Below are 20260 nucleotides of genomic sequence, written 5' to 3' on the forward strand. Positions count from 1 at the left end.
ACACCTGAAACCTGCATAACTTTGTTAACCAGTGTTACACCAATACATTCAATAAAAAGAAAAAAAATGCTTTATTATAATAGAGTGATTACTCTAGCAAAAATATCTAATTTCTTAGAAGAAATATTAGCTTCAGTTATGTGATAAATTCCATCTTGCTTTCTAGATACTACAGAATATAGCTACATCAAGTATACAACTTACTTTTTATAAGCACATTTAACATTGTATCCTGCAGCTGAATTTAAGACAGGAATTCCAAGGTCTTGGTAGACTTGCTTCCAAACAGCTCCACTTTCAATCTAATGGACAAAGTGCATTAAAAACTCTCAATTTAAATGTAGGAATATAATAAGATTTTGATAAATATAGTATATAAATATATGTTTATATTTATTGGTTCTAGTCTCAAAGGGAAGACAAATATCACAATACATTCTAAATTAAAAATTATTTTAATTGAGAGGGACACTTGAAACCATGTCAACACAATAAATTTTTATAAGTTATTTTACAATATTTATAAGTTTTAGTATTCTAACAAATCTCAGAGAATTAAAAATGCTGATATATTAGATCATTTGACTTTTAAGTAAATCCTGCTATAGTAAATAAGAAAAGATCTAGGTTCCTATATCCAAATTTACAAGGAAGAAACAGAGATAGAAATTTTTTTATTTTTTTTGTATTTTTCTGAAGCTGGAAACGGGGAGGCAGTCAGACAGACTCCCGCATGCGCCCGACCGGGATCCACCCGGCACGCCCACCAGGGGGCGATGCTCTGCCCATCCGGGGCATCACTCTGTCACGACCAGAGCCACTCTAGTGCCTGGGGCAGAGGCCAAGGAGCCATCCCCAGCGCCCGGGTCATCTTTTTGCTCCAATGGAGCCTCGGCTGCGGGAGGGGAAGAGAGAGACAGAGAGGAAGGAGAGGGGGAGGGTTGGAGAAGCAGATGGGCGCCTCTCCTGTGTGCCCTGGCCGGGAATCGAACCCGGGTCCCCCGCACGCCAGGTCGACGCTCTACCGCTGAGCCAACTGGCCAGGGCCAGTTCTCTATAGTTTTTACTGAAGTATTTTCTACAGAAATTTTTTTCACAGAAAAGTTTTTTGTTTTTTGTGATAGAGACAGAGACAGAGAGAGGGACGAATAGGGACAGACAGAAAGGGAGATGAGAGTATCAATTCTTCATTGCGACACCTTAGTTGTTCATTGATTGCTTTCTCATATGTGCCTTGATGGGGGGGCACTACAGCAAAGTGAGTGACCCCTTGCTTAAGCCAGTAACCTTGGGCTCAAACCATCAACCTTGGGCTTCAAGCCAGTGACCTTTGGGCTCAAGCCAGCGACCCCACGCTCAAGCCGGTGAGCCTGTGCTCAAGCCAGATAAGCCCGCACTCACGCCGGTGACCTTGGGATTTCGAACCTGGGTCCTCTGTGTCCCAGTCTGATAATCTATCCACTGCGCCACCACCTGGTCAGGCCAGAATAGTCTTAATTACATGTTCACTATACATCATGGCAATCTTAAGATAATTTCTTTAGTTGAAAAAAAGATTTTCTGCATGTTTATAAATCTATCCACATATATAGATGAAATGTTTCATAAATATCAGGCACAGTGGATGAAGGTAAATATATAAAGCATATTAACACAGATCCCTGCTCCAAAGGTGTCTGCAGCCTAGTGGAGACATAAAGAGCAAAATTTCTCATCCGTACAGTTCTGCTGTGACTCAGCCATACATAGGTGCTCAGGAAGTTTTTTGTTTGTTTTTAGTGACAGAGACAGAGACAGAGAGAGGAACGGAAAGACAGGAAGAAAGAGAGATGAAAAGCACCAAACCCCTGCTGGTGCACCTTAGTTGTTCATTGATTGCTTTCTCAAATGTGCCTTGACTGTGGGGCTTCAGCAAACCAAGTGACCCCTTGCTCAAGCCAGCAACCTTGGGCTCAAGCTGGTGAGCCTTGCTCAAACCAGATGAGCCTGTGCTCAAGCAGGCAACCTCGGGGTCTCAAACCTGTGTCCTTTGCATCCCAGTCCGATGCTCTGTCCACTGCGCAACCGCCTGGTCAGGCAGAAAGTTCATTTTTAAAAATCTTTAATTAAATTTAAATTTGGGCTGAGGAAGCTGGCTGTGTTTCTAACTTGTATTTTCCATTTTTTATTAACTGGAATAAAAAACTTTAGATGAGAATGTATTAAAAACATGTTTCTCTTCTAATTGTAATACTTACATTATCAAATCCTCCAAGTTTGTGTACAAGTCTGAACAACTTAAAGAGATTCAAATTTCGATATCCAAGTACAGGTCGTTTGTTAATAGGTGTGCCTATTAGGAAAAAACAAAATATACTAAAGTTATGCTACATATTTTAAGTTCCTAAACATTCAAATATTATCAAATATAATGGAGAGGGCACATGTGCACACACACATGCAGAGTGGAGCAAAAAGTAGGTTTACAGTTGTTCGTATGGAAAATAATACAATAAACTCCATGTTTAGCATACTCACACCTATAAATCTACTTTCCACCCTCCCTGTATATATGAAGGTAAAAACTCGTTAATTAAAAACAAGTCTACTACTTAAGCCCATTTCATTAAAAATTTTTTCTCATACCAGATTTTTGAAACTTTATATAATTCATTGCACATACATTTCCCTGATGAGTTAAAGAATAAATACCAAAGAAAGCAAAATAAAATACCAACAAAACAAAATTTTTAAAAATCAGGGAAACAAGTTTTGATAGAATTGAAAAGTGTTAAGTAATGGGCAACTGCTTCACAGTGAGAATTATTTTTATTAAACTTTCTTTGCATTTTACTAAATAACATACTATTCGAAATGATTCTAGAGTAAAGCTATAGTTTTCTTTCATTCTAACACGGGAAAATGTAGGACAGGAACACAAGCTATCAAACCTATAGAAAGAGGCAGAGGAAACAATATGACAGAGATACACAACTTATGGCTCTTTCCAAAAAACATATGACTGGCATATCATATTTCATCACTGTTCTAGTATTAGATATTATTCATTTTCTTCACTTATTTATCTTATATAAAAACCTAAGAAAGAGCCACCTTCTTAAGCCAAGCCTCCATTCATACAAAGAAATAACACCGGAATCAAGGACAATGTATATTAAAGAAAAAAATAACTACATTGTAGTAGCCACTATGATTTACAAGAGCAAAAGACAGCCCGCTTCTACTACTCATCAGCAATGCAAACAAGGATTTAAAATTCATTAACTACCAGAATACAGTAGCATTCCCAAATATTATTCATTCATTTTGTCCTGCTCCTCAAGCTAGAAAGCTTTCTGCCTCTCCTGACTCCCTTCCCTTGCTAGCATCTTCCCAGGAAAGGGAAAACTACACTCTGAACAGCAGATAAGCAAGAGAGTGACAGAGCCAATAGTTACTGGAGGACTAGGTCATCATTAAAGGTGAGCCCTCACTCCTCTTTCCCCTGACTCATACATTTCTTCAAAAACATCAGGCAGATTCAATACACTAAGACAGTGGTTCTCAAACTTTTTGAAGTTGGGGCGCATTTAAAATCCCACAAATAATTGTAGGCACACTATATACACATTTCTGAGAAATGTTATAATTATAATTAAGTTAAATATTAAAGAAAAAATATAAAGTCCAAGCGTGCTTTTTATGGTAATGAAATGAAATAAATACGACAAAATTAAATTTATTCTTACATTAAAAACATCTTTATGTTACATTTTTTGAGTTATGCTTTTTAGAATTCATAAAAAAGAGGGGTTAAAAAATAAAAAAAACAACAAAAAAGTTATCTTTTTATATATATAGATATATTCTTAGTAAGATTTAGTAAATTTGGCAGGTTCCGGCGTGAATGTGTTAAGTTTTTTCAGTCTTGTGTTTATGAGAAACATGAGCCTGATGTATCCTAGCGATTTCTTCAATGTTTGGGCATGTGTTTGAAAGGCAAACTCTCATTTCCTTGTCAATACATTGAAGAATTCCTCTCATTTTACTCTTAATTGTGTTGAGTGCAGAAAACTCCCACCATACATATCATCTTAACTTTATACCAAACAAATAAAAGAAACTTGCCTCCAGTCTTTCCAGGGAACATGGGGGGTAGTGTAAACAATCCAGCACCACAGCTCAATAGCCTTTTGCAATCTAATCAGGCAAGTGAGGTGGGGGGTTGGGCAGACTGTCAGCTTATAGCCAATTCCCCACACCTCTGTCCCCCAAAAAGCTAAACTCAAAAAACTCTGTAGGTTTATTGGTCCCCAACAGGCACATATTTCTCTGGAATACCATAGGGCACACCTGGAAATCTAGGGCACACAAGTGTGCCCTGGTGCACAGTTTGAGAACCACTGCACTAAGCCAAGGTCCCCTTGCAATGCTGCTACATTTCTCTATTTCTGGCTCTCCATGTTTAGGATAATTCTGTTAGTTCTATGTCCCTTAGTCTTTATAAAAAGACTTCTATAAGGTGTATAGAGATGTATTGTAGACTGTACATCTGAAGCCTGTATAATTTTGTTAACCAGTGTCACTCCAATTAATTCAGTGTAAAAAAACAAATGTAGCCCATCTTACAGTGCAGACACACACACAGTCACCCCACCCACAGGTATATCAAACAGTGATTTTGGAGAAGGATGCCTTATACTAGTGGCATCTATGTAGGTGCTAATATAATGGTACTACTATGATTTCCACTCGGCTATTTCCTAGTATGAAAGCTCTTTGGGGTCCTCCTGATGGGTGTGAAGAAGGACAGGACAGAACACAGGCATTTATAGGTCCACAGCCATATCTATCAATCAAAATATTGTCAAATTCATCATTCCATTTCCTATTGAACAGATACTATGCTAGGTGCTGGTGATATTACCAGTGACATGAAGGTTAACGAACAGAATTATTATTTTAAAAACATTAGCTATTTATCTGATACCTACAACATTAATGATGGGGAAAAAAACCACTCACCTCTATCCTCCATGAATTTGTACAACTGCTGAAGAAAGTTTTCTCTTTCTTCTGGAAATGGTTCTATTTCTTCCTAATTTTAGTCACAGAAGAATAGAATATTATTTTCCTCAGTTAAGCATTTAATAATACATACAAGCAGATTTCCTACCAACAGCAAAGACTACTGATACTAAAATATTTCAAAGGCTTTTTATCAAATAAAAATTATTATTATTATTATTATTTTGTATTTTTCTGAAGCTGGAAACGGGGAAGAGACAGTCAGACAGACACCCGCATGCTCCCGACCGGGATCCACCTGGCACGCCCACCAGGGGGCGACGCTCTGCCCCTCCGGGGCGTCGCTCTGTTGTGACCAGAGCCACTCTAGCGCCTGGGGCAGAGGCCAAGGAGCCATCCCCAGCGCCTGGGCCATCTTCGCTCCAATGGAGCCTAGCTGCGGGAGGGGAAGAGAGAGACAGAGAGGAAGGAGAGGGGGAGGGGTGGAGAAGCAGATGGGCACCTCTCCTGTGTCCCCTGGCCGGGAATCAAACCCGGGACTTCTGCACGCCAGGCCGACGCTCTACCACTGAGCCAACCAGACAGGGCCGGTTCATCAATTTTTACCACATAAGACATCAGTTGTGTTTTTTTTTTGGCAGAGACAGAGTCAGAGAGAGGGACAGATAGGGACAGACAGACAGGAAGGGAGAAAGATGAGAAACATCAATTCTTCACTGTGGCTCCTTAGTTGTTCATTGATTGATTTCTCATATATGCCTTGACCGGGGGGCTACAGCAGACCGACTGACCCCTTGCTTGAATCAGTAACCTTGGGCTCAAGCTGGTGAGACTTGCTCAAACCAGATGAGTGCACACTCAAGCTGGTGACCTCAGGGTCTCGAACCCGGGTCTTCCACATCCCAGTCTGATGCTCCATCCACTGCGCATTGCCTGGGCAGGCAAGACATCAGCTCTTTAAATCAGGGTCACAGGCTGAAGAAGACCTACTCTCACTTCTATTAAATTGAGTCAGGGTTTAAATTTAACCTCAAAATGGACTCAACCACTCCTCATATAACCGTACAAGTGTGGGTCCCAGCAGTTGTAACTACAAGTAGCTTTCATTACACACAACCCAGTACTTCAAGCTTGTAAAATGAGTAAAGTGGGGAACAAACTTAATCTACAATACCTGAAGATTCAGACTTAGAAAAATCTTCAAGTACTAAAATAAAATAATTCCCCGATTTATAAATTACAAGGGAGGGAACTAGCTTCCTGCTGCTGTGGCGTTAGGGAGCTGGTTCTAGAGCAACCTGCAAGGAGCAGAGTAGGAGGTAAAACTGAGGAACTTATTGATTCAGTGGCTGCCATCCATACAACAAACATATAATGAGCACCAGTAAGTGGAGGCACAAGGTCAGGTGCTGAAAAAATGGAAAAAAAAAAATCAATTAGGGTAATTGAGAGAAAGCAGTCCACAATATACACCAAGCCTTCACAGCTACTCTGACTGAGGCAGAAGTATTTCTAACAGTAAAAGTTAGGAGCAATTTTTTTTTTTTAACAGGGACAGAGAGAGTCAGAGAAAGGGATAGACAGGGACAGACAGGAACGCAGAAAGATATGAAGCATCAATCATCAGTTTTTCAGTGCGACCCCTTAGTTGTTCATTGATTGCTTTCTCATATGTGCCTTGACCGCGGGCCTTCAGCAGACCAAGTAACCCCTTGTTCAAGCCAGCAACCTTGGGTCCAAGCTGGTGAGTTTTTTGCTCAAGCCAGATGAGCCCACGCTCAAGCCGGCGACCTCGAGGGTCTTGAACCTGGGTCCTTCTGCATCCCAGTCCGATGCTCTATCCACTATGCCACTGCCTGGTCAGGCAGGAGCAAACTTTTTATCAATATTCTACATAAGGCCCTGGCTGGTTGGCTCAGTGGTAGAGTGTCGGCCTGGCGTGCGGGAGTCCCAGGTTCGATTCCCGGCCAGGGCACACAGGAGAAGCGCCCATCTGCTTCTCCACCCCTCCTCCTCTCCTTCCTCTCTGTCTCTCTCTTCCCCTCCCGCAGCCGAGGCTCCATTGGAGCAAAGTTTGCCCGGGTGCTGAGGATGGCTCTGTGGCCTCTGCCTCACGTGCTAGAATGGCTCTGGTTGCGGCAGAGCGATGCCCCAGATGGGCAGAGCATCGCCCCCTGGTGGGTGTGCCGGGTGGATCCCGGTCAGGCGCATGTGGGAGTCTGTCTGACTGCCTCCTGTTTCCAATCTCAGAAAAATACAAAAAAAAAAAAAAAATCTACATAAGTCATTTTAATTTTTTTTTTTTTTTTTTTTTTACAGAGACAGAGAGTCAGAGAGAGGGACAGACAGAGATGAGAAGCATCAATCATCAGTTTTTCCTTGCGACACCTTAGTTGTTCATTGATTGCTTTCTCATATGTGCCTTGACCGTGGGCCTACAGCAGAGTGAGTGACCCATTTCTCGAGCCAGCGACCTTGGGCTCAAGCTGATGAGCTTTTTGCTCAAAACGGATGAGCCTGTGCTCAAGCTGGTGACCTCGGGGTCTCGAAACTGGGTCCTCTGCATCCCAGTCCGAAGCTCTATCCACTGCGCCACCACCTGATCAGGCCATTTAATTTTTAAAAATGTCTCTTAATGCCACTGATGAATGAGATGCACCACTTTATTTAAAAACTAGCAGAGCAGCCCTGGCCAGATAGGTCAGTTGGTTCGAGTGTCATCCCAATACATTAGAGCTGCAGGGGTTTGATCTCCTGTCAGGGTACCCATTTATAATAGATTAAATCTTTTAAGATTCTCATTAATCTTTACTGTTTTTGATGATCCTTTTAACATCAGATGAAATATGTATTTTCTACTCTTTTAGGTATTTCAATTAAAATATGCAGCCTGACCAGGCAGTGGCGCAGTGAATAGAGCGTCAGACTGGGATGCAGAGGACCCAGGTTCGAGACCCCAAGGTCGCCAGCTTGAGCGTGGGCTCATCTGGTTTGAGCAAAAAGCTCACCAGCTTGGACCCAAGGTCGCTGGCTCAAGCAGGCGGTTATTCAGTCTGCTGAAGGCCCGCGGTCAAGGCACATATGAGAAAGCAATCAATGAACAACTAAGAAGTCCCAACGAAAAACTGATGATTGATGCTTCTCATCTCTCTCTGTTCCTGTCTGTCTGTCCCTATCTATCCCCCTCTCTCTGACTCTCTCTCTGTCTCTGAAAAAAAAAAAAAAAAGTTTCTTAGGTTCCTGGGATAACTACACTTATTTTTTTAATTTCACAAGACCATATTTCTATTTTAAGGTAAGTAAACAACAACAACAAAAACTATTTGATTATGATGAGACTCATAAAATACAATTTTATTATGAAATGTTTCTAATACTTAAAATATTTAAGGTATTAATGACTTTATGCCAAATCCTAACTGTAATATTTTTAAATTTTATTTGTTGAGACAGGACGGGAAAGAGATAAGAAGCATCAACTTGTAGTTGCATCACTTTAGTTATTCATTGATTCCTTCTCATGTGTGCGTCATTGGGAGGCAAAGGCTGAGCCAGTAAGCCCTTCCTTGCTCAAGCCAGCGACCATGGGCATCAAGCCAGAGACCTTTAGGTTCAAGTCAGCAACCTAGAGATTACATTGATGACCTCATGCTCAGGCCGTTGAACTCAGGGTTTTGAACCTGGGTCCTCAGTGTCCCAGGTCGATGCTTTAAACCAGTGGTCCCCAACCTTTTTTGTGCCACGGACCGGCTTAATGTCAGAAAATATTTTCACAGACTGGCCTTTAGGGTGGGATGGATAAATGTATCACGTGACTGAGACAAGCGTCAAGAGTGAGTCTTAGACGGAGGTAACAGAGGGAATCTGGTCATTTTTTAAAAATAAAACATCGTTCAGACTTAAATATAAATAAAACGGAAATAATGTAAGTTATTTATTCTTTCTCTGCCGACTGGTACCAAATGGCCCACAGACCGGACCGGTCCGCGGCCCAGGGGTTGGGGACCACTGCTTTAAACAGTGCGCCACCACTGGTCAGGCACCCAACTGTTTTTAATTACCTCCTCTTCACTGCTGTTATCCTCCTTTTCTTTTTCATCATCTTCCTCTTCTTCTTCCTCTGCTTCACTGCTAGAGCTATCTTCTTTCAATTCTGTCTTCCAGTTAGCAGGAATAGTTCTACTTTTGTGAAATTCAAGTGCGTGATCAAAGGCTGTAAAGAGACCATAAACTATATAAACTGTAGAAATAAGACAACTGATTTAATAAGTCTACAAATAGTAAACAAGATAAAGAAATGAAAATTGTTGAGCTAATACTGCTAATAGTTATGAAGTATCTGCTGTGTACCAGGCACTGAGCTAACCATTTCTCCATGGAACAGCTCATTTACTCCTAATAGTCTTAAGCATAAGGTAGCCGTATTTATAGGAGGCAAAACTGCTATCACTGGAAGGTGACCTAGGTTCAAATACAAGAAAAAAAAGCAGTTTTCTTCCCCTAAACAAAAATTCAGCATGTCTAGCCTGACCTGTGGTGGTACAGTGTATAAAGCATCAACCTAGAATGTTGAGGTCATCAGTTCAAAATCCTGAGGTTGCTGAGCATGGACTTGTCAGCTTGAGCATGGGGTCGCTGGCTTAGCTTGAGCTTGAGGTCCTATCCCTAGTCAAGGCATGTGCGAGAAGCAATCAATGCACAACTAAAGTGAAAGCAACTATAAGTTGATGCTTCTCACTCTCTCTCCTCTCTCTGAAAAAAATTAAGCATGTCCAGAAAAGAAAACCTTAAGGTAGGTAACCCCCCCCCCCCCCTTTTTAAGATTTTTAAAATTTATTGATTTTAGTGAGAGGAGCAGGAAGCCTCAATTCCTAGTTGCTTTGTAGTTGCTTCTCATATGTGCCTTGACTGGGCAAACTCAGAATTTCAAACCAGCGACTTTAGCACTCCAGGTTAACACTTTATTACTGCCCCACCACAGGTCAGACAGATAGGTAAATCTTTAACTGTTTATCCAACAAATGACAATTAAACAGTATTACTATTACATATCAGACAGAGCCATTATAATGAACATACGATAGCTGGAAATATACTATAAATATGTTCTCTACATCTCTAGTTAAGTCTAATTCGATTAGCTTCAATTAAAATAAGCTATGAATTTATTCTCATTTTATAATACACAGAAGTAAATTCTAAACCATAAATTCTTGATAATTTTTTAAAAATTTTACTTATTCATTTTTATTATAGAGAGAGAGAGGAAAGAGATCAGCGGGAGGAGCAGAAAGCATCAACTCCCATATGTGCCTTAACCAGGCAAGCCCAGGGTTTCAAACTGGTGACACCTCAGCATTCCAGGTCAACGCTTCATCCACTGTGTCACCACAGGTCAGGCTCTTGATCATTTTTAACTAGTTGACACAGCAGCTTTTTTTTTTTTTTTTTTTTCCATTTTTCTGAAGCTGGAAACAGGGAGAGACTGTCAGACAGACTCCCGCATGCGCCCGACCAGGATCCACCCGGCACGCCCACCATGGGGCGACGCTCTGCCCACCAGGGGGCGATGCTCTGCCCATCCTGGGCGTCGCCATGTTGCGACCAGAGCCACTCTAGCGCCTGAGGCAGAGGCCACAGAGCCATCCTCAGCGCCCGGGCCATCTTTGCTCCAATGGAGCCTTGGCTGCGGGAGGGGAAGAGAGAGACAGAGAGGAAAGCGCGGCGGAGGGGTGGAGAAGCAAATGGGCGCTTCTCCTGTGTGCCCTGGCCAGGAATCGGACCCGGGTCCTCCGCACGCTAGGTCGACGCTCTACCGCTGAGCCAACCGGCCAGGGCCCACAGCAGCTTTTTTACAATGGCAAATATCTAGTAAGAAATACAATTACAGCATTTATTATAACTACTAAGTAATACAATGAGAAATGCCATATCAAAATTGTTTTGATTCCTGTTTCTACCATCCTTAGTAACTAATATTTTTTTTAGAGGCAAAGCCAGACTATAGTAATAGCTGCTGGTAAAGCTGCTTCACACTTTTAAATAACACTGAGCTAAAAAAAATAGAGAAACCTGTGATTAAAAAAGAAACATGGGTTTACAAAAGTCAAAGTCAGAGAACCAAGTATAAATTTAAAGACAATGTAAAAAAATATTTTTAAGAGCAAGAAATTTCTATCTTCAAAAATATTTTATCAGTTTTTAAATTAATTATAATTTATTCCAAGATTACCCTTACCTTGTTTTAATATAGCATCAGGTTTTGGTGCAGTGTCACTAATAATCTCATGGACATCCTTTCTTGGTACTGAAGTACTTTGTTTTATTCAATTTTAAAGAACAAAGGAAAAAAAGATTACAACAAAGATTAATTAAGAGCCTAATTACACACCACAGAAAGCTACTGAAATTATGGGAATATTGACATTTACAATGAAAGTGATTATACACATGGTTGCAATTTCCAAATAAAATGTTAGGCAGGTTATTAATATACAGCAGGGGTCCCCAAACTATGGCCCGCAGGCCACATGCGGCCCCCTGAGGCCATTTATCCGGCCCCCGCTGCACTTCCGGAAGGGGCACCTCTTTCATTGGTGGTCAATGAAAGGAGCACATTGACCATCTCATTAGCCAAAAGCAGGCCCATAGTTCCCATTGAAATACTGGTCAGTTTCTTGATTTAAATTTACTTGTTTTTTATTTTAAATATTGTATTTGTTCCCGTTTTGTTTTTTTACTTTAAAATAAGATATGTGCAGTGTGCATAGCAATTTGTTCATAGTTTTTTTATAGTCCGGCCCTCCAACGGTCTGAGGGACAGTGAACTGGCCCCCTGTGTAAAAAGTTTGGGGACCCCTGATATACAGTATAGGTAATCCTCTACAAAAAACAAAACAAAACAAAAACACCTTAAGAGATGTTTTAAAAACATTAGGTATTCTCAAATATCAAGGGTCCCTGGCTAGAAGCAATATTAAAAATACAGAAATAGGCCCAGGTTTGTTTGCTCAGTGGATAGGATGTCGGCCCACTGTGCGGACGTCTTAGGTTCAACCCTCAGTAAGGGCACACAGGAGAAGCAACCATCTGCTTCTTTATCCTCCCTCTCCCTTTTATTTCTCTCTTCCTCTCTTGCAGCCAGTAGCTGATAGGTTCGAGCATCAGCCCCAGGCACTGAGGATGGCTCAGTTGATCCAAGCATCAACTGAGCCCCAGATGGGGATTGCTGAGTGGATCCATGTTGGGGCACATGCAGGAGTTTATCTCCCCTTCTCTCACATTAAAGAAAAAAAAGTACTGTCTGAACAGAAAGCGGTGCAGTGGATAGAGTGTCCGCCTGGGATGCAAAGGACCCAGGTTCAAAACCCTGTGGTCACTGGCTTGAGCACAGAGTCTTTGGCTTGAGTACGGAATCCAGACATGACCCCATGGTCGCTGCCTTGAGCAAGAAGGGGTCACAGACTCAGCTGGAGACCCCTGATTAAGGCACATATGAGAAAGCTATCAATGAACAATTAAGTTGCTGCAATGAAGAACTGATGCTTCTCACCCCTGGCCGGTTGGCTCAGTGGTAGAGCATTGGCCTGGCGTGCAGGAGTCCCAGGTTCGATTCCCGGCCAGGGCACACGGGAGAAGTGCCCATCTGCTTCTCCACCCTCCCCTTCTCCTTCTCTGTCTCTCTCTTCCCCTCCTGCAGCCAAGGCTTCATTGGAGCAAAAAGTTGGCCCGGGCACTGAGGATGGCTCTATGACCTCTGCCTCAGGCGCTAGAATGGCTCTGGTCGCAACAGAGCAACGCCCCAGATGGGCAGAGCATCGCCCCCTAGTGGGCATGGGTGGATCCCGGTCGGGCGCATGTGGGAGTCTGTCTGACTGCTTCCTCGTTTCCAACTTCAGGAGAAAAAAAAAAAAAAAAGAAAGAATTGATGCTTCTCATTGCTTAAAAAAAACAAATTAAAATAAATAAATAAATAAATAAAATTTAAAAACCTGAAATCCTAAAAATAACAATAAATAAAATATTTGGATAGCAGAATGCACCAATCCAATAAATAAGGCAAACAGTAAGAATTTGCCCATATCTTAGAATAATCATAGGATACTACTAAATTTAATATTGAAAGAAAAGGTACTAGATATTGATAGAAAAGGTACTAGTTTATAATGTAAATGTTCTTTTAATAACTTTAAAACTGAAATTTTAGACTCACAAGAAAACTTCTAACATACCATTTAAAATCTTTTATGTAACTCTTCAACCATAAGGAGAGGTCAGATGCAAGCAACTATAAGAGGTTCTATTATACATTTCTTATTTTACACTAATACATCATTATTCAGCTTTTCTGCATTTTGTTTGTGTCATTCAATCCAGAAAAGCCTGAAAAATATTCCAAATATATTTTTCAGCTTGCCTATTTCTTGTAACTTTTTATTTAAAAAAATTTTAAATACATACAAAAGTAGATTGAGTAGTGCAATAAACTCTCATGTACACATTACCCAACCACAATAATCATTAACTCATAATTACTGCTTCATTTATACCCCTACCTACTCCCTCTCACCCCAAATGGATTATTTTGAATCAAGTCTAAGACATTATGTAATTTCATTTATGGTACTTCATTATGGACCTATAAAATTCTTTAAAAATATACATAATATCACTATCATACATTTTAAAATTAGTATATTTTTTAATACCATCAAACCAGTATTCAAACTCAGTGCTAAAATTTCTCTGATTATCAAAATTTTTTAAACATAGTTTTTTGATTGTTTTTAAAAAATCACTTTTCAGAACCTGAAAAACTAAACACCAATCATAAAACGTGATTATACTTTTAAGATATAAGAATCCTATAAGCCTGACCAGGCAGTGGCGCAGTGGATAGAGCGTCGAACTGGGATGCGGAAGACCCAGGTTCGAGACCCCGAGGTTGCCAGCTTGAGCGCGGGCTCATCTGGTTTGAGCAAAAAGCTCACCAGCTTGGACCCAAGGTCACTGGTTTAAGCAAGGGGTTACTCGGTCTGCTGAAGGCCCGCGGTCAAGGCATATATGAGAAAATGAACAACTAAGGTGTCGCAACGAAAAACTGATGATTGATGCTTCTCATCTCTCTCCATTCCTGTCTATCCCTCTCTGTGACTCTCTGTCTCTTAAAAAAAAAAAAAAAAAAAGAATCCTATAAGGAAGAGTATAAAATGTATGGATTTTATAATCACATAATTCTTTTTTAAAAGTCACACAATTTTAAAAGAAAATAAAACCCATAAAAATTCTTAACTCAGTTCTAAGAAAGCTCTACAAGAAAAATTGCTTTCTTAACACTTAACATACATTTTATAGCAACCATTTTTAATGCTCAGATGACTGCAGAAGGTAAATGTTATACATCAGGTACCACTAAACCAGTGGTGAGATTCAGCCGGTGCGCACCAGTTCGGCAAAACCGATACCTAATTTTTTGTTGAGTTCAGCAAACCGTTTGTTAAAATGGCACTTGTAATCAGGGTTCTCTTTAAGGTGGGTGCCTGGGCAGCTGCCCGATGTGGAAATCACAAATTTACATTCCTTACGCTTTTTCAATGTTCACCTGTGAGAACAGCATATTCTAAGCACCTGTCCATAGGTGAAAAAAATTGCAAGTGAGGACACCAATCAAGAAGCAATATGGAAATATCTTAACAGTTTCCTTGTTTTTTGTCAAGTATTGTTTCATATTTTTTCATTAATATTTTAAAACTCTCTTATAATCTAGTTTTGTATACCTCTTTTATTCTTATTTAAGTATTAAATGCATGAAATAATAAACTTCCTTTCAGTATATCTTTTTTTTTTATATTTAAAAATGGTCATTAGGGCAGAGAATTGGTTATTAAATTATTTGAATCCCACCACTGATTACAACCATTCAGCCATAATTAAAAATATTCAAGTCCTGATTAGACATTCAAGAATAAATATATCAACTAATATATCAATTAAGTGTTAGCTATGATAGATATATCAAATTTGTCTCAACAAATCATCCGCTATTATTATAGGTAAAACTGACAAATTAATAGTAAGAGTGGAGTTTAGCAAAGACCAAAATGAACAAGGTAAGATATACTATAATACTACTACACTTAATAATATGAAAAATGATCATACTTTGAAACATTCTGAATGATGAAAAGTAAAAGAGTAATATTACTGGAAATTACAAATTTATTATTTACCATCTTAATTTGGAAAAACAACATATTTTTCATACCAAATGAATTATACTTACAATTTGCCATCTTTGAAAGATCGAACAAGAATATTATCTTTTTTCACAGCAATTTCATCACTACAATCAGGACAAACCACCTTTAAAAAAAAGTGTAAAATTATTACAACTAAAAGCACATTTGTAGATAGTTGCATAAGTACCAATTACTTAAATCCTTTGAGAAAGTTTCAGCTCAGTTTAAAAACTGAGTTTAGTTTTAAGGCAAACAGGTACAGTACTGTGGGAACATACACAGTAACTTTACACCTCCACCTTCATTACTTCTCCTCCAGCCCTCTGATCGCCACAGGCATAGGGCCCAAGCCCAGTGCTCAAGGCAGAAACATGACTGTGAGGGACTGGGACTGTGCACACATCCTAGTCAGGAACAGAAAGTGGGATGGAAGTGGAGCAGGGGTAGAGAAGGACTATAGCTAGGACCTTAGCTGAGGGCCTGCATCGTGGCTAAAAGAACAGAAATCAAATTGGGATCAGGTTTTAAAACCTTAATCAGAGCAGTCTCTATCCAAAATAAAAGGGCAGAGATGTGGTTCTATTATTTACATTTAAATATATACTTTAACATAGTGGTCTCCAAACCCTGGGCCGTGGACTGGTACCGGTCCTTGGGCCATTTGGTACTGGTCCACAGAGAAAGAATAAATAACTTACATTATTTCCGTTTTATTTATATTTAAGTCTGAATGATGTTTTATTTTTAAAAAATGACCAGATTCCCTCTGTTACATCTAAGACTCACTCTTGACGCTTGTCTTGGTCATGTGATACATTTATCCGTCCCACCCTAAAGGCCGGTCCATGAAAATATTTTCTGACATTAAACCAGTCCGTGGCCCAAAAAGGTTGGGGACCACTGTTTTAACACATATTAAATTTCTTCATAATACTACCCTGCCCACTCGAGTGGGTACCTTTCTGGAGTCAGTGTAAGATTTCTTAATAACACTAGAAGATTTTTTTATTTGAAATGCCTCAGCTGTTATTTACAAGGAGGATAAAGAATGTCTTCCCACAAAGGCAGTACCAATGCAAGATGCCTATAAACTCTGATTATTTTAATTCCCAGACAACCATCTAGGTCAGCGATTCTCTGATACCGCTGATCTAGGTATACCAAGAACAAATTAATGGTATAGTTACATTTTTAAATGAAAACTGGGCTAGCCTGGCCTGTGGTGGCGCAGTAGATTAGGCATCAACCTGGAATACTAAGGTTGCCAGTTCAAAACCCTGGGTTTGTCTGGTCATGGTACATATGAGAAGCAATCAATGAACAACTAAAGCAACTATGAGTTAATGCTTCTCTAATATTAATAAATTTAAAAAATAAAGTTCATTTGAAAACTGGGCTAAATAAGTTGACAGGTTGTTTAAAGGCCTGTCTCATTAGCTCTAAAGAATGATACCATGGGTACATAAAGGCAGTACTCACCACAGGCCACAGAGGAGCGAGAAACAGGTTAGTTCTAGTTCAGTCTTTTAATTAACCCTTTGAGTAGTGAGTTTTTTTTTTCATGCTTTGCTGACTCCCGAAAGTGAGTTTTTTCCAAAAAATTAAATTAGTTCCAGTTCCATTTTTTTATTAACTTAAAATCATGTTTGTTTGATAACCAATTTATGGAAACAAGAAGAACATACATTTGCCTTTTTTAATATTTGTTGCCTTACACATTTTTAAAATAAAATTTTTTGTATTATCATACTCTGGATGGTCAGGAGGCATGAGGACGTACATGAACGGTCGTACTACTCAAAGGGTTAAGAAGTTAACATTTTTCATGATTACAATAACACTGCATTAAGCATTTTCAAATTAATTCAGTGATGAAAGTTTTTACATTTATTAGCATATATGGAACCTTTACTCTCATTACATAGGTCATGAAGTAAATAGTTTTTTAACACTGGTTCATTCATTCAACTAGTCGATCTACAAATATTAACTACTACAGGAAGGTATGGTACTGCCCTAGATGTTGGGAAATACACAGGCCAAGATGGTCACTGTTCCTCCCATGGAGCTTGCACTCTGCTTGGAAGACAAGCACTAAACCTGTGCACGCACATTTACTTTATCACTGTTGTGTGAAGAAGTCCTTATCCCAGTGGTCAGGGACCAAGTTCTTGAGGAAACAACATTTAAGCTCAGCTCTGCCTATAGACTGATGTATGTGCATATACATGTGTACAGCACAGGGCAGCATGCCAGCAGAGGAAATGGGTTATGAGTAGGGACTGAGACAGTAAGCGGTGGAAACCATTACAGGAAGCAAAAGGTCAGTACAGCTGACTTTTTGCCTGGGCTGAAAAAGTGAGATAAGTAAGATTCAGGTTTTCTTGTGGGCCATGTTAATTCTTAGGACAAAATCTAAAATGTTTATGGAAGAAGTATAAAGCAGGATTATATTATAGATTTGCCTTTTAAAAATTACTTTGGCTAAAAAAAAAAAGAAAAAAAGTTACTTTGGCTATAAAGAAAACAATGGACCAGAGAAGGGTAAGAGTTAAAAGACAATGCCTGACCAGGCAATGGCACAGTGGATACAGCATTGGATTGGGACGCAGAGGACCCAGGTTTGAAACCCCAGGGTCTTCACTTGAGCACAGGTCCACCTGGCTTGAGAATGGGCTCACCAGCTTGACTGTGGAGTCACTGGCTTGCGCATGGGATCATAGACATGATCCCATGGTTGCTGGCTTGAGCCCAAAGATCGCTGGCTTGAAGCCAAGATCACTGGCTTGAGTTCAAGGTCACTGGCTTGAGCAAGGGGTCACTTGTTCTGCTGTAGCCCCCCCCCCCCCCAGTCAAGGCACATATGAGAAAGCAATCAATGAACAACTAAGGAGCCACAATGAAGAATTGATGTTTCTCATCTCTCTCCTTTCCTGTCTATCTGTGCCTCTGTTTCTCTCTCTCTCTCTCTCTCTCTCTCACACACACACACACACACACACACACACACACACACACACACACTAAGCTACTATAATCATCCAGGTGAAAAAAATAAATATTAGAGATGGACATGGCCAGTTGTATCAGCAGTGGAGTGTTGGCCCGGCGTGTGGAAGTCCTAGGTTTGAGTCCCAGTCAGGGAACACAGGAGAAGCAACCATCTGCTTCTTCACCCTTTCCCCTTCTCTTTTTTCTCTCTTCAACTCCCAAAGCCATGGCCCAGTTTGAACAAGTTGGCCCTGGATGCTGAGGATGGCTCCATGGCCTCACCTCAGGCACTAAGATAGCTTGGTTGCTGAGCAACAGGGCAACGGTCCCAGATTGGCAGACCATTGCCCAGTAGGGGGGTTGCCAGTGAATCCTGGTCAGGGCACATGCTGGAATCTCTGCCTCCCTGCTTCTCAATAATAAAAAAAAAAAGAAGTATTAGAGATAATTAGGGAAGTGGAAAGATGAGAAAGAACAGGATGCTTAGGTTTCTGCCTCATTCACTATGAGAGGATAATGGAGAAGGACCAGGTTTGGAAATGGGGGAGGAGAAAATAAATTTACTTTTAGGCTTATTAAGTTCTGAGAGGGCTAAAGAATACCCAAGTGGAAATACTGAATAGAGCAAAACCCAGATCTGGTACTCAGAATAGAGATTTGAACTCTTTTGAGTTATAAACCTGTTAGTTGACAGCCTAAATATCAGGAGTCTAAAACTTGGGTCTAAAACTATGAACCAAATATATCCTTTTGGGTTTTGCTCCTGACCTTAGGGTTGAAAAGTATAAATATAATAGCTCTGGCCAGTGCTGACAGTTGCGTGTGACTAGCGGTTTCACTCTCCACTCTGACATAGAAACCACAATCCCTATTTTTTACTTGGTCCCTAAGGCATTTCAGTTTGTTATCAATGCTATAAAAGGGGATGAGATTACCCTAAAAAAATGTGTGATATGTTTTGAACCTTGAACAACAACACTTAAAGTCTGGTTAAAGAAGAAACAGTGAAGAAAACTGAAAGACTATGAGTCATGGAAGATAAGATTTCCTCCCTTTCAAATTGGGGTAAATACCACTTATTTATCAGCCTCAATAAGAACTAAATGCGAACGCTTATGTTAAGCTTAGCACAATGCCTGACTTGGTGAATGCTTGATACTCATTTGGTTATTCACACTTCCTAAAAGTATGTGAATGTTTTCTAAGATAATGATGTTATCAAAGCATCTATAAAATTTACTCAATTTATAAAAACTAATTTTAAAAATACAAATGCAGGCCCTGGCCGGTTGGCTCAGTGGTAGAGCGTCTGCCTAGCGTGCGGAGGACCCAGGTTCGATTCCCGGCCAGGGCACACAGGAGAAGCGCCCATTTGCTTCTCCACCCCTCCGCTGCACTTTCCTCTCTGTCTCTCCCTTCCCCTCCCGCAGCCAAGGCTCCATTGGAGCAAAGATGGCCCGGGCACTGGGGATGGCTCTGTGGCCTCTGCCTCAGGCGCTAGAGTGGCTCTGGTCGCAACATGGGGACACCCAGGATGGGCAGAGCATCGCCCCCTGGTGGGCGTGCCGGGTGGATCCCGGTCGGGCGCATGCGAGAGTCTGTCTGACTGTCTCTCCCTGTTTCCAGCTTCAGAAAAATGAAAAAAAAAAAAAAAAAATACAAATGCAAATATTATGTGATTATGTAAAGATTGCTTGATGTAGAACACTATTTCATACTTCTGGTTGACTAAATTTTTCATCATTGTCCAAAAGACCTCAATTTTGGACAAAGGATAAAATATATCAATAATTCTGATAATTAATGAAATGTTTGACTAATATTACGGACCTTTCAATACCAAAATCCCAAATATTTTTCTAATCATCAATGACACTATTTAGAAATTATGGTTTCAAAAACTATTCTTACAAAGAATCTTAGAGCTTTAGAAAAAAAAGAAATGATCACATATATTAACACTTAAATTTTCAGCTTACCAGTAACCAAGCTTGATGAATCACATAAACCTTCTAATACTCCAT

The 20260-nt window shown here is 40.2% G+C and overlaps 1 protein-coding gene across 5 annotated transcripts in view; it reads right to left on the minus strand.

The window, feature by feature from the left end:
* ARID4B (AT-rich interaction domain 4B) overlaps nucleotides 1-20260 on the minus strand; it is a 195843-nt gene that overhangs the window by 51999 nt on the left and 123584 nt on the right. For all 5 annotated transcript variants that reach the window (XM_066382500.1, XM_066382490.1, XM_066382472.1 and 2 more), the window contains exons 9-14: nucleotides 15290-15369; nucleotides 11246-11322; nucleotides 9069-9220; nucleotides 5005-5077; nucleotides 2238-2332; nucleotides 205-302 (exon numbers count right to left, since the gene is read on the minus strand). In XM_066382500.1, the coding sequence (XP_066238597.1) occupies nucleotides 205-302; nucleotides 2238-2332; nucleotides 5005-5077; nucleotides 9069-9220; nucleotides 11246-11322; nucleotides 15290-15369 (575 nt within the window). The remainder of the gene's footprint in view (nucleotides 1-204; nucleotides 303-2237; nucleotides 2333-5004; nucleotides 5078-9068; nucleotides 9221-11245; nucleotides 11323-15289; nucleotides 15370-20260) is intronic.

This window comes from Saccopteryx leptura, chromosome 1 (genome assembly GCF_036850995.1).
Source record: "Saccopteryx leptura isolate mSacLep1 chromosome 1, mSacLep1_pri_phased_curated, whole genome shotgun sequence".
Lineage (NCBI taxonomy): Eukaryota > Metazoa > Chordata > Mammalia > Chiroptera > Emballonuridae > Saccopteryx > Saccopteryx leptura.